The following is a 15910-nucleotide window of genomic DNA, read 5'->3' on the forward strand; positions in this document are numbered from 1 at the left end:
CCGTCGGTGGGGGAGGGGGATACGGGGCTGACGTAAACATATGTATGATACGTGTTACGCTCTTAAACACGATAATTATTATTAGGTAACTATAATATTATTAAGTATACTATATACTATACTACCTGTTATAATAGCTACGATATAAGTACGATATAGAACGATACCGATTAACATCGAAATGGCCGATCCGGACCGCGAAACGTCTGGTTTCAGATGCTTCGCGAACAACACTAAATATTATCGTAGTTTAGTAGTTTACCATTTATTTTATATGCGATTATGTTCGTATTGATGTGTCGTAGTACAAAGTTATCATACTATTTTCAGTGTGCTGGTAACTCGCTTACAACCTCATGGACACGACTATTTTCAATCTACAACGCTAGATGTTTTTCAGATTTCGTACTATGGTTATGCCCAGTTACTGAATTAAAATCGTTTTTGGTATATATGCATTTTACGATACATTAAAATAAAATTGCGATTTTAAATTCTTGATATTGTCCTCAAATTTAGGCCCCAGCTGATTTTAAACGTTGCAATTATAGGAATGATGGAAAAATGATTGGTTCTCGCTCCACGGAACGAATACACAATTAATATTATGTATCCACGTGTGTAGTGTAGTGGAATGGCGCCGTCGAATATTCGGCACTGACAACACTTAAGTAATTATTATAAAACAGAAAATGTCGCCTTATAGTGACTTTCAGTTTCCATTCGAATAGAGAATGGAAAAAAAGAGAATAAATTGTTATTGTTTGTATTTTTATGACGCGTTGTCTATCTACCAATATTGGAAAATGTTCATATTTTTTTTAACTTTGGCAGGTGTTTTGTGGAGAGTTCTTTTTTGATTTTCTCGAGTGCCCATAAAAAACTGATTTATTTGACGAAACAAAATTGTAAGTAAAAAAAAAAATTACACGCCTTGATGATTGACGATCAATATACTTAGTATTGTGGTGTTTAAAATATAAACCGTTTGCATGCTTCCACCGGATAAGTTAAATCTATTCTCAACCAGTATTATTGTTTTGAAATCGTATTTGTATTATATTAACACTATTTCCACGTCACCGTACGATATCAAGTAACAGCATCCAAAGTTCAACGAAACGAAACGGTGACATTGTTATTCAGGAATTCACGGGAGGATTCGATAAGCTAAATAGATTATCTCCGGTCGTAAATAGAAGAGTAGCGGTTGAAATATTGTTTTCGGATGAGATCTTTCGTACAGACTATAATAATATAACGTTATACTATTATTATAAATTATAATTTAGCATAATATCATAACGTAATCGCTCGCGACACCCACGGTGAACATAATAATATAATATATTGTATATTTGTGTATACCTAAATTATAAAATATATTATACTGTCGCATGCAGACGATGGCCAGACGTACACGCGTTTTTCTCGTATTAGTATAATATATGTGAATGATGGTTTGTAATAAATTATGTAAGTCATTTTTTAGTTTTTTTTTTGCGACGGCTCAATAAACCGAAGTTGATTTGCAGTTGTCTCTTTTTAATAGTATTTTATGATAATAGGTATAATATGAATTCAAAGCTGGGCAAGTTATTTTTTTTTAACTAGATAGTTAAAGTTAAGTTACTTTAATACTAAAGAAGTTAGAATATAAGTTTGGTGAAAATAATAACTTAAGTTAGAGTAGAAGTTAGAAGAGAGTTTTTTTTACAGATATTTTAAAATAATATGTAAAGTATTACATAAATTAATTACTCGGTATCAAACTTAAATTATTGGTGACAATACAACATTTTTACTAAACAACAGAAAACTAATTTGATCAAATGTTTCAAGTATAGGTATGTAATAAGTAATATCCTTAATTTCTAATTGGAATATTAGTCATTATGTATAACCAAGAAATATATTATAAGCAGTATGATACTATAATATAGTATATTCGTATAAAATGTATATCTATAGACCATTATAATTATAGGCATCGTGGTTAACGTGTATTACAAGAAATTTAACTAATATAAACAACTAATTAGAAATGATATGAGGATAAAAATGTTTTATCATAAAATTGAAAATACATAATATTCATCGTTAGTAAATTATGATCACCGCTATAATAGATATTAACAGTCGGTACACAGCAGTTTTAAGAAACATTTGGACTTTTGGAATTATAAAAAAAAAATACAAAGATCACTAGTTCTGTATTAATTGTTTTTAACAAGTTAGATTAGGTTGTTTTACACATTTAATTCAACTCTTTAAGTTACAAAGTTATTATGAATTAAAAAAAACTAAAGGTATTTAAAAAGTAACTTTCTAACTAGTTAGTGCCCAGTTTTGAATATGATGGTCTGCAAGTTATGATGTTAGACTTAGAGTACACAATTGTAATTGTATATAAATATATTAACGTTATAGTGCGTCTAAAAAATGATTCGTCGCCGGAAAATAATTATTTACATAGGTACCTACTATATTATTTGAATTATGAGTCACTTCCATTAAAGTCGTATATTAGTACGTACGGGTACGACACGAATAGTTATTCGATTGCACATTTACACCCACCACAGTGCGGGTCCGCACTCGGCAATAACTTTTAAGCGAATATACAAACGGAAGCGCCCCACGTATATTATAATATTATGTACCAGTCGATCCGTCGTGTTTAAAAGAGAACTAGATTTTCTCATATTATAAATTTATAAAATAATGATGTTATTTTATTGCTAATTTGTGCATACAGTAACGGACTATACTGCCAGTTTAAATATATATATTACGTATAAGACTAATGACGATGTTGAATTCTAAATTCGTCCTCGATGTCTTTGAATAACATAATATTATACTATAATAACAACAAAAAACAATAATACCTAGTTAACATTTAAAATTGTTCGACTGAATTAAAGAAATAAATACTTTAAAATTCCTCGGAGGCTCGGATCCCGGCCTGTTGCACCAACGTATGTTGTAAGTCTGTAAATATAAATGGTCAGTTTAATTTATTTGGGTCCACCGTGCACACCTATTAAATACCTACATATAAGGAAAATAATCGATAGGTATTCCCTGTAGGTATGGTAATCTATATAATAATTTGTTTTCTATTCCTTTGAGAATAATAATACAATTGCATTATAATGTATCATAATATATTCTTTTTGCGTTTGTACATTGTAATAAATCTTATTTCTCAATTCAACATTTCAACACATATCTGCGCTAAGGCTATGAGGAAGGAGCGTTAAGCACATACATACGAGATGCGTATGCGAGTAATTTTTTTTTTTATTGAGGGATAACTCCCCCCTCCCCAGTGAAATTATAATATTTACAAGTGTAATAAAATAATGAGTACAAAAATAGCGTGTAGGTACATAGTTGACCAATAATATTGAATAATACTTTAGAAAGACGTTTCGACTATATACCAACCCAAGATGTAATATCATACATGAACTTAAAAACTATACCAGCGTGGTTGTGTGCACGCGTTTAATCGCACATTGACCGAAACAAAAAACGATTTGTTCGATTGGAACGATTTGAACGCCTGAAACTCGTTTTAATGTAATTTAATATTGTATCTATTCGTTATAATATTATTATACCATATGTTTTTAACCACTGCCTCTGCATGCAGCTAGTATGCCTACGTCTACTAACGACAAACGCGGTCGATTTGTAATAATACAAATAATATTATTTTGTTTCGGAGGAATTTGCGCACGCGAAAAACGCGCGGTACAATGACATAGTTAGACATTTTATTTTTGACGAAAAAAAAATTCGTAACCCGTGCGACGATAATTGATCGCGTACGTTTTACCGGGACGCGCGAGCCTAAGCGTGGACCTAGTACGTATAATGATAACAATAACAACAATGATAACGGTATTGGGCAAATTTTCAACGTGTCCTAGACCCAAGTCAATGATACATCACATTATAAATAATTATTATGTCCTCAGCGCAGCCCGACATTGTTTCGGGTTTGAAAGGTTAATCGCGTTCGGGCGTTGTTGGTTTGCCCATATGCACTACGACTACGATTTACGATAGTATATTATTATAATATTATAGGTCGTTCAACGTATATTATTATTATTGCGCTTAATTTGTAAACAACTGGAGGCTGGACGAGTCACCTTTTTTTCGTTTTAATTAACGCATTCATGTCAGGTCTATAAATTATTATAATCAGCCTATAAAATAAATCTACTTTGACAAAGTTACGAGTGCATTTTTTTTCAAATATTGCACTTTTAGAAAGTGAATATAGGTGTTGGTACATCATCATTCAACTTTGTCATAAAGTGTTATCGTTTAACAGTGAATGAAGGTTGGATGGAAGAGGCGGGGTCGTCATTATTATCCGGTAAAAGGTTTTGAAGTCGACCCGTTTTTAGTATAACAGAACACGCTTCGGCGTGAGATAGTTTTATAGTTATAGATTTCGATAATTTTTTTATGTTTTTAAATTATGAAGATTTCATACTGGTCGCTCGCTGGATTCCGGTTTTCAAAACTCTATTTTCAGAGATTGTAACAAATAATTTTAAAGATAAATAAAAAATCTGAGTCTAATGTGACCTAAATAAAGTTTTCCTTTTTCAAATAACAATAAAAAAAAAAATGATCAAAATCTGACTATTCTACGAGGCGTGATCGGTTTTTCCCATGTAAAGTCCTTTTAGACCGTTTGATTATATTTTATGCCGTAAGGCCTGTTGTATGGTCTCCGCGCTGCAAAATATATAGAAATTGCCTGCATTTTTGCCCCTCAATAAATAGCCGGCGCCGAAATATGTTAAACAAATTATACGTAGGAAGAACTACAATTTTTTATCTTATTAAATGTTAAATATTATTTTTCCCTCAGCACGATAAAAAATGAACCATGTCTTGTACAGTACTGTATACATGTTGTACTGTAACTGTAGTGCATCATAAAAAAGTCAATGCATAGTAAAGTTAAAAGTTTCGGAAAAAAACTTAACTTTCAAACTCGAGTAATGTGCAGCCGTGTTAACAAACTCGCGTGACACTGTCGTAGACGACGTTGCGGTGGTCAATACAAGTTTTCAAGATGTACATATTACACAATTTTTATATTATATATATAAATCTTTTAGTCGATTCGTTGTCTCTGCAACTACTCTTGCATTTTTTATTACGTGTTACGATCTATAGTCTATACTGCGGTTATTATTATTATTATTATTATTCTGCGTGTATGTACAATATTATACGCCTACTATTACCTACCTATAGGATGTCTAATCCGAATACTTTTAACTCTATAAATCAACCGATTCATAAGTAATTCAGTTTCCATACCAGCTAAGGTGAAGATTCGGGAGGGGGGATTTTGGAGTCTTTACTTATTTGAACTCCTAAAAATATTTTTTAGAAGAATCTTCTAAAAAAAAATCATCGTCATCTTGATTATTGTAGTTAGGTTATAAATCTGGTAATAGTTACTGCGTTAGGAGGAAATTGTAGGTTGAGGGAATTTATATTTATATTCTTTTATACAGATTCGTTAAGAAAGAAATCGATACAGAAATTGATTAGACTGCATTTGCTACAAAATATTATAATGTATTACAATATTGACAAATACAATTATCATGTGGTTGAAGTAATATAATATACTGCTGTTGGAAGATTATTACGTAGGCACTTGTGTTTTTATTTTTTGATAGCTTACATATTTTTACATTTTGTTGTCAGTCATCATTATCAAAAATTAGAATTAAGTCCAAAATAAATTAAGGTATGATGAAAGTCGTAAGTCTGTTTAAACTCAAGCCCTCCCCCCCTTCAAATATTTGATCGTATCTCCGCCCATATGTGGTATAATTTAATATAAACGCAATATCGTCAATCATTATAATATTATAATAATATTATGTCATGGCATATATTTGTAAGTTGGCGTACACTGTACCTACACAAAGATATTTCACAAAACTCATTATATTTTAATATGACCCGATTCATTGATAAAATAATAAATTATAATATATTATTGTTGTTGTAATGGCGTGGACCGGTTTCGAATGTTTTTTACACGTCCGCTCAAACGCCACCGCGTTGCATTCGTCACAATAATGATAAAATACGAAAACAAACGGTTCACGCACCGCTCTCGGACCTGCGAATTAAAGTAGTTGTTATAGTTGGCAGCTATGTAATTTTTTTACAAACTCGGATTGCGTAATACGCACGCGCGAATAAGTTGCCGTCTTTCTCTTGCACTCTCTTTCTTTCTCTCTCTCTCTCTCCTTCTCCAGCACGATTCCTCTATCGAGAGTTCTAATTTTTCGGTTAATGGAGGGTCAATAATACATTAAATCAAGTAAATTACTAAACAAAACACAATCCATTGTTTATTTTAGGCAATTTATATTTAGACCGCCGACTCGGGTCTCAGTCAGAATTATTTTGTGTGTGTGTGTGTGTGTGTGTGTGAACAATATTCTGAACTACAGCAGGCCTCGTGCCATGGTATAGAGCGGGCAGTCGCGTATCGAGCGGACGACTGAAGTTTCAATCGACCGTTTCTAATACGCCGAACGAATATCCCGTGATCGATAAGATTCTCGTTAAAAAATTAATTTTAAGTCCGCTTTTATACAGGGGAATATTTAGGTACAGTGTAGTAGTATATACTTTAGTAGTATAGTGTACATTGTGTACAAGCGCAACTTAAAATAGGCAACTCAAAAAATGTTACTCTATAGAATAGGGTTTTTTTTTATTCTTTTGTGTCCCCTCGCAATGGTATGTAATATATCATAATATTATTACTCGTTCGAACTCACGTGCGTCCGCGCACGTTTAAACCCGTCACTGTCGTAAAGGCAATAATCTATCGCCCGCAGTCGCTTGCTTTGTGTCGTTTCGTTTTACGAGAGATAAAAACGAAAAACTTACTTTTTTTCAACGACCGGTTTCCGCTTTTAACGACACACAGTAAAAAATAAGACTACTCTCTTCGACTCCCGTAGAGCTCGACGGCAATGCGTAAATCTATGCCCATGCGTTCCTTTATCTATATAATATGTATAATATACATAAGGTATTATACATTCAACATTGTACGCTCATCTGAGGTACCGTGGTACCTCCTGGCCTAATAGGTGCGTGTAATGTATATATGTTTTGATATCTGCAGACGGGAGCCGTAAAGATTGCCGTCGCCCCTGCCAGAGACCGCGCCAGAAGGTTTGGCCGGTTAAACTCCGTGGGTTAAAATTTCCGGTGATACTTGCCCGCGGATATCTATTACCGTCATACACGTAAAAAAATGTTGTAAATATAATATAACAAACGGCTGGACGCGTTTATAGTGTCTTGCTCGTGTTTAACTTAAACCCTGTGAATTGTATATGTAGCTGCAGGTCAGGTATGGCGCCGTGCTCAGTGTCACGAGTGACGACTGAAGGTGGTCGTGAAGATGGTACAGGGGGAGGGGGGTTTAATTTTTTTTCAATTCGGATCAGGAAAACCGTTTAAGTTCTTCGTTATTGTATTCTGTTTGAAAACACGTTTCTTTCGTTGTTCATGGAGCTTAAAACAATTATTTAATCAATTAAACATACTTTAGTATACCGTATATAGGTACACGTGTACATCATTACAGCATTTACCCAATCAACTCACAGTCGTAGGGCGTAGGTATACCTATTGTTAAATCATTTCGAATCGTATTAAAAAAATTTAAGATGAAAAATGAGTGGTCCATTATACATTATAGTATTATACAATAACAATACAAGTATACAACATATAATGTTACATATGTATAAGTACACATGCCACGGTATATAATATACTCCAGTACCCGCCTACTGCCTAAAATTTAAAATTTGTACTTAACAGTTTAAATAGGTACTGGTACTCAATGAATTAAATAATTCGACCTTTAAAATATATTTACATAAATTATTTCCGATTGTCAAGAAAACAAAATATTTTAATCTGTGTTTAGACTTTAGATAAATCATAAAATAATTATATTATTAACTGAAATTATTAAAGCTTTGCATAATACAGTATTCATTTTGCATGATCATGATTGGAAAATATTAATAATAGTCAATAGATGAGAAGTTATTGACGGAGACAAACGCGGTGAAATGATTTATAATCTTTGGTTAAAAATCATCAAAGTCACCAATGTATCGAGGTCACTTGGTATGACAATGTGTGTTTTGTGCGATGAAATAACTATATAAGTAATATTTTCATTCATTCTTCAAGAAGATAATGGGCTCCACTGAAGAACATGTTCGTAATATAAAGTATATAAACGTGCATAATGCATCAATGCGTACTATACTTGTTAGAGATTTTGTTGATCCGAAAAGTATAAGTCATAGCCCATAGGTCCACTTGAAAGTTGAAATCATATTTTCGATACTCATTTGTCTAATGATAAAATGTCATTTTAGATTATTATAGAATACCTACGTATTAAGTTCGGGAATAATAATTGTTCACGCTACACGGTGTTTGATCATTGTGAACGACCGCCAATTTTAGTATACCTAGTTAAACTAGTAAAATGTATACGTTTTTACTTATCAATATAATATATTTCATATTTTGAGTCACTAATAACTGATATACACTCAAATTGAGTTTATATGTTTACCATTTTATAATATTTTTCTATTATATAAAAATTAAAATATTATACATTTTCAACTTTATCAACCATCAATCATCGAGCCATTACACGTATTTTTAATTCTTCATTTTTTTTTTAAATGTATCATAATTTTTAAATGTATTTGTAGATATTCAAATGTAAACTTCAGTTAATAACTGTCGGTGAAACCCGACAAAAGTCGTTCGATGTTATTTATTGATTATTTTTTTCATTGTCATATACCGTGGATTGTTCAGAAATATGGGTTGGTGCAGTACGAATGGTGATGAAAATTATATGGGCTGTGGCATATATTGTTGGAAGTGTGACGTGTATGTTGGTCATATTATATTATTATGTGCCACCCAACACTGAAAATTTTTTACAAAAAACAAATTTAATTACCTTATAATCGTAATACGTATTCATTATTCATTACTCAATAATTTATTTCTCTGTTAATTGTATAATATGATAAAATACGGCGCGTACGTTGAAATTCGGCACAACAATATTATTGTCGTCGATCGAAAATCAAATAGATATGGTGCGGTCAGCAGCTAACAAATAATGGATTTTACTAAAAGCTTCGGTTCGCTGGTATTATAGCCAGGTAACCTGTATAGTCGCCATACAATAGGTATTACCCCACCCATACTCACGTCACGTGAGTATCCGCCAAAATAGATGTTCGGATGGGTTGTCATGCGCTCAGATCAAAAACATATGGTCGGTAAAAGCATTTGTGACCTGCGTCCATTATATTATTATCATCGGTCGAGCCCATTAAGACTCCGTCGAGTTTTTCGGGCCAGACGCGTCCTGTATGCGTGTATTTGCATTTTGCGTCGGCCGCTATCAATCCTCTGTCGTCACACCACAGCCGGCATCGTTTGAATTTAAGACGATAGTATACCATAGCCACTAGGTCGTACTGTAGTATTATATAAACACTCGGGTATATTATGCGCGGGTCCATTTTTATCCAAAAATGAAATACTGTTTTCCTCCTCTGTCTATTTTCCTTTACAAATATAAAAGGTTGGTTTCCATTTTTCTCCAAATATTATACTATATAGCCGATAATTTAGCTTATTTAGTCCTTTTAACTATTTATTTTTTCTGTATTAAACATAATTTTATAAAAAGATAATATATAAATTATAAAAAAATATAATAACTGTTAATAATTTAAAGATAATTATTTTTTTTTGGTTAATGTAATACCTATGACTTACAAAATATATATTTATTATATTCTTAATTCCTTATTAGAGGAAAATGGTCAAGATTTTGATTGATATATATTTTTTTTTTGAGGAAATAATGGACAGTGGAGGAAAATGGCTACGGTCTATATTATAGTTGCTGCGTGGTGAATAAAAGGTCTGTTACGAAATGGTTTAAGAATCATAATAGTATGTCTCCTGAATTTGAAACGCTAAACTTTAAAATTGTTTGTCTCGTATACATATTTTGACTTTTAGCGCCACGGCATCTCGAAGAACAGAATTTTAGGTGGACGATTTGGTCTACGAATATTTACGCTTATTACCACGAAAACCGAACGTCGTGATAAATCGAAATTTCATATTTTCGCTGTACCCATCTGACGGACTTTCGACATCGATAATTATGTCTAAATATAGGATGATTAACGTGTGGCATACTCAACGACTGTCCGTGACGTTCGATCTTTGCGTTTTAATTTTCGATGTGCGTTATGTTCTAATTTTGAAATATCCAAGTCAACTGGACCGCGCATACATAGCCGGTAAACATGCTGCTCCAATTATAAAAGGTGAACACGTGGTAAACGTATCAATTATAAGAATATAATGAATTCCATAAAGGTTATAGGCTGCCATATAGTATATACATTCATTTTGGTATTTATTATGCTGGATCTCGTTAATTATGATGTTTTTATTTTCTAAAACGGTTTAGATAACGAAGTTAGGTATACCATTAATATACCCATCATCCATCTATGTATATAATACGTGATACATCGTAGGTCAGCCTTAGCCAGGTTAGCCTAAATTTTTAACGAGTTTTCGTTGAATCATTTCTTCAACTTTTGCTGAAGCTACAGAGTCTTTTTTTGTCCGATTTTTTACGTTCGAGACAAAAAACCCTCAGGAATTTCGTTCGATTGTTATTGAACATTGTGGCAGTAGGTTATATATATTATATAGTTGTTTTTACGGTGGATAAGCGATCAGATTCTACTTCAAAAATAGTATTGTAAGTTTTCTGAAAAAGGAAACAAAATTGAATAAAATAATAAAACTAAGGCGTTTTTATATCCACTATTCGTCAAACGTGATAAATAAAATTGGATAGAAAAAAGTACAAGATTTATAAGACTTTCATAATGATTATCGTTTTTTGGTGACATATTATTTAAAAATATGCTTTCAGGAGTTGTTATCAAACAGTTTAAAGTCATGATATTAAAGCCTCGTGTAAGTTTGGTCGTATTATTGGTTTTTTGCGTTTCGTCCGGTGCCTACTGTTGTTTACTCTTCGGCACGTTCGCTAATATTATACTTGTGTCAGCTATCAAGTTACTCGTCCCGGCGCATGCCACGCCATAAGCGAATTCCCGCTCGACCGAATTCGTAACAAGACGACGGAGACGAGACGCCTTAGTTTCCGCTCCCCTAGTGTGACATAAGATACCTAGTGTACATCGCAGTTCGACGGACGGGAAGCCAACCCGCGGTGGTTTTTTTTTTAACATATTCGTTATCATCGGTGTATTCTTATAGGTTAGACCATGTCTTAGGTGTGGAAATTTATATTCGGTTTTCGCATTTTTGTAGCCACTGCCGGCCCGCGGGCACAATGCTCAAATAATGAACGTATAATACACATTTGAATACGGCTTAGCTTGCGGTGTGTCCAAATCGTACCGCATCGTGATGTATATATAAGATACGGACTTGAGAGGAAAATGTCCTGGATGCATTCCTAAGCGCCTCATCCACCACTTCGATCACAATGTTATTATGTTGATGAAATGGCTATTGGTGAACTCGAGTTTAAATGAATAACATAATAAAATGTTATTGTTTGATATTTTTAATTTTACATTATACTGAAAATGATTTCATATCGTTTAATATTATTCTAATTAATTATTCAATTTTTTTTATAGTTACATATACTTTATAATACGCAACGTATATATTATAATTTATAATATATTATTATTAATTTAAATATTATACACTCAACTCGCGACGAAACAATAGCAATACAACCGTTAGATTTAACACAATCACTTTATAAGAATTTCAATATTTACCTACTTATATATACAGTACGAGTATGTACGTGTATTATGGATTTGGTAGGTGCACAGTAATTAATAAAAAATATATACATATTCCTACTTTTGACACGTATATTTTGTATATTATCTTGCATTATAATATTATTATAATACCCCATAGACCATCAAAATACATTTTTTTTATAGAAAATACTTTCAAGGTAAATAACCGTATATTAGATTCTTTATGTGTAACATTATAATTTTATAGTTAGGTACGGTACGGCTAGGTACACCAAAATATTTGATATTTAATTTTCAATTTATCACTAGCTTGATGTACCTACGTTAATTTTATTTTTCATTAGCTGACGTACCCTTCTTTTTCGGTGTTCGATCGCTGGACGCGACATTTTTATGTTATTATTATTTTTCTTCTATATTATCAAGATTAGCCTAAAAATGTGACGGTGAATTAAGGCCATCGTTTCCGAGACAATGGAATAGTCGTAAAGCATCCGCGCAGTGATCCCATACAGTATAATATAATATTATGTATACATAGTGACGGTCCGGATCATTATAATATAGCTTTGAGTAACTGAACTGTGCTGGCCTCAATTTTCGTGGAATTACAAAAAATAAAATAATAAAAATAATGATAAAATATATAATAATATGAAGAAAACAAATAATAATAATAACAGCCCGGCCGTGACGACGAATGTTCACTGTGGCTAGACTAGATTATAACATTAAAATTAATTCAACTGGACGCCGTTTGGCCCCGACGCCGCCGCCGCCTCAGACCGTACGAAACAATTCTAATTAAGAAATTTCACCGACTGGCGACGGCATGCAGGACGGGCGCTCTGCCGAATATTATAATACAATATCATTATATTAATATTATTTTATTCTCGGTCGGGCGTCGACAGACGGCTGTCTGTCCGACGGTCGGTCCTCGTCACATTCCGTCGAAATATTTCTCATACGTCCGATTCGGGTTTCTTAACTCGTTTTCTCACGGGATATTGGGGAGAGGGGGGAGGTTGGTGTAGCGAAAGGAGCCGCGGCAAATGCGTCTCGTAAATCACTCAACGGTCTAACGAAATAAAAAAAAGTAAAGAAAAAACTGAACCAAACAAACGAAGAAATAACATAATAATAATAAAAAAAGTCCACTTTCGGCTGAGGTTGACACAATGTGCACATAACCCGGACCGGTGCCAAAACTACGACAATGGTGCCAAAGAAAATATAAAATTACTTCTAATTATTTTTAATATACTGGCCAATAAAAACGATGTCCACTGCGAGGGGGTGTGTATATGTATACGGGATGTTGGCCAATTTGTTGTTCGGTCCGCAAAATGATTGATCGGTCCCGCGTGCTCAGTTTCTCGCCGTATGCAATAATATAGTCGCTCGTCATATTACTATATTATGGTATACATGACGCACATTTGGTTCATATATTATATTATACTATTATTGTGTGCACACGCGTTTGTAGGTATGCTCTCGCGATGTCGGTGAATGTCACAGTGGTGTGATGGTGCCACGAGGGGGGATGTATAGGGATGTAATTGCAACCACACGGTGTTTCAGAAAAAAAAGAAATTAAAGTGCTCACGAGTGGCGTGATCTAGCTGCAGGTTCCGATCGATATTATAAGTGGTGAGGTGTAGGACGAAGTTATATATATTATATTCTAATAAGTGATATTCGCAGCATGCACTGCGGTGGGAATGATACTATCTTTACCGGCCCTTGAAATGTATAATGATTAGTGTGGGTAATGTTATATTATCCCTATAAAATTATTACATTTTTTTCACGCAGGCGATATTGTTCTACACGCCCAGATGGCTGTGGAAACACTGGGAGGGTGGCAAAATCCGAGCGCTCATGATGGACCTGGACGTGGCCATTTGCACGGACGCCGAGAAGAAGCAGAAGAAAAAAATTCTGCTCGACTACCTGTGGGAGAACCTGCGGTACCACAACTGGTGGACATACAGGTACTACCTGTGCGAAACGATGGCGCTAATGAACGTTGTGGGTAAGTATTGTGTAGATCTATATTATTAAACATACCTCGTTTATCATTATAGCATTCCTATACCTACACAACGTCTCACCGAGTTTTTCCTTGCTTCCGGCTGATAACTTTTTCTAAAGTTTGAAGTAATAATAAGTATTTACATATTTGTTTTTGCGGTTATCAAAATTTATCCAAAATTAAAACAAGGTTCGATGCAAAATAATTCTCATACAAAATATAATGTGATATCATCATTGGGCATGTTTACACGCCTACATAATATATGCAGTGATATAGGTATACAAATAAACTAATGTCTGAACTTATGTATAATTGTGTCTAATGTAAACCTAAGGCCATCCCACATTGCATTATGTTATATGCTTGTTTAATATATAGTCATAATAAAATTGACATAATTATTTAAAAAAATATGATTTGCTATTATTCGCCACAAAAAGTGGGAAAACCTTACAAATCTACGATGGAAAGTAGAAAATAAAGTAGACTTTTATCCAAGAAATATAACGGTACGCTATATATGCCAAAAAAATTGTTTGTTTTTGAAATCACAGACATCGACTAATAGCAAATTAGTGTAGTGGTTTATAAATGGTTTCGTGAATTGGGTATACTCTGTATGATAAACATGTATATGTCTACCTACGATCCGCTATGCCGATGGCATTATAATGTCCATTGCCTTCTACTGACGACGACCACCTGTCCAATACGGGTGCGTGGGAAAACGTGATTTCGGCCCACTGTCTCATAATCTCGACGTCCAGGGTTCGGGACGTACGGCCGCCGATCGAGTCGTATACAAAATGCGTGATTTTTCAATTTTACGCTTACTGCGATGGATGATATTCTATTCTAAGGCCAACGTTTTGTACATGTTATATAAATTTGTACAAAAAATTATAAAAAATACCGAACGAATCGTTGAACTGAATCGATAATTTTTAACGGCATTATAGCTGTTATTAGACGTTGCGCCATAATAATATACATGTTTCAGAAAAAGTATCTAAACAAATTTGTTTTCGAGTAAATGGTCGTCGTGAAATATTGTTCTACGTCTCAATAATTACATAAAATGGCGTATTTTCACTTTTTATACTATGGCAGCGAGTGACGACGACGACCAGGACTATTATGACGTACTGAAAACCGACGGAATTAGCTTCAATAGTGTATGCAATTATTGAATTATTGCAAAATTGTTAAAAATGAGACTATTATTATACGGGCACGCGATTGCGGCGGATATCTTATTACAATTTTGTATTCGATCACGCGTGAAAAATCTTCATAAACGATGTATACTAACATTGTGTTATTGTGATAACAATAACAGTGTCGTTGGCTTTTTGAAAAATAAAAATTTGATGATAATAATTATTGCAATAACAATACCTACACAATACGTTCTTATAATATCAGTGACAATATAATATTTTTAAAATCACATCCGAAACGCGTCGTTTTCTTATTACGACAATGATAATCGTCTATATCGGCGGCGGTGCAAACGAAATTCGGCTCACGCCCGACGACCAATTGGGTCGCGACGACGTATACAATTATATATATTTTATATGTATAGGTATAATATATTTATATTATAATAATATATAAAAACGACAACGAATTTTCACGAATTACCGTATTTTATAATATAAGTTATCGTGCGGCAGCAGCGGAGGCGGCAGGGTTCGGAACTGATTTCTGACTGTGCGTTATAACTGCAGTTGTGTCAAAACAGAATAATTAGCGGTCAATTGGATATTTTTTTTTACCACTCGTTATATGCCCGACCGGTGTCGTAATCACGCCCAATTAACGGGTACTGCAGCTCTATAGACTAATCTCTTATAAAATTGGTATCCGTCGCAATCCG

At 33.6% G+C, this 15910-nt stretch overlaps 1 protein-coding gene across 4 annotated transcripts in view; it reads left to right on the plus strand.

The window, feature by feature from the left end:
• The window catches only part of LOC100162039 (innexin shaking-B), a 48679-nt gene that overhangs the window by 18081 nt on the left and 14688 nt on the right, over positions 1-15910 (plus strand). For all 4 annotated transcript variants that reach the window (XM_008190483.3, XM_016808908.2, XM_016808907.2 and 1 more), the window contains exon 3: positions 13806-14025. In XM_008190483.3, the coding sequence (XP_008188705.1) occupies positions 13806-14025 (220 nt within the window). The remainder of the gene's footprint in view (positions 1-13805; positions 14026-15910) is intronic.

The sequence above is a fragment of the Acyrthosiphon pisum genome, chromosome A2 (assembly GCF_005508785.2).
Source record: "Acyrthosiphon pisum isolate AL4f chromosome A2, pea_aphid_22Mar2018_4r6ur, whole genome shotgun sequence".
NCBI lineage: Eukaryota > Metazoa > Arthropoda > Insecta > Hemiptera > Aphididae > Acyrthosiphon > Acyrthosiphon pisum.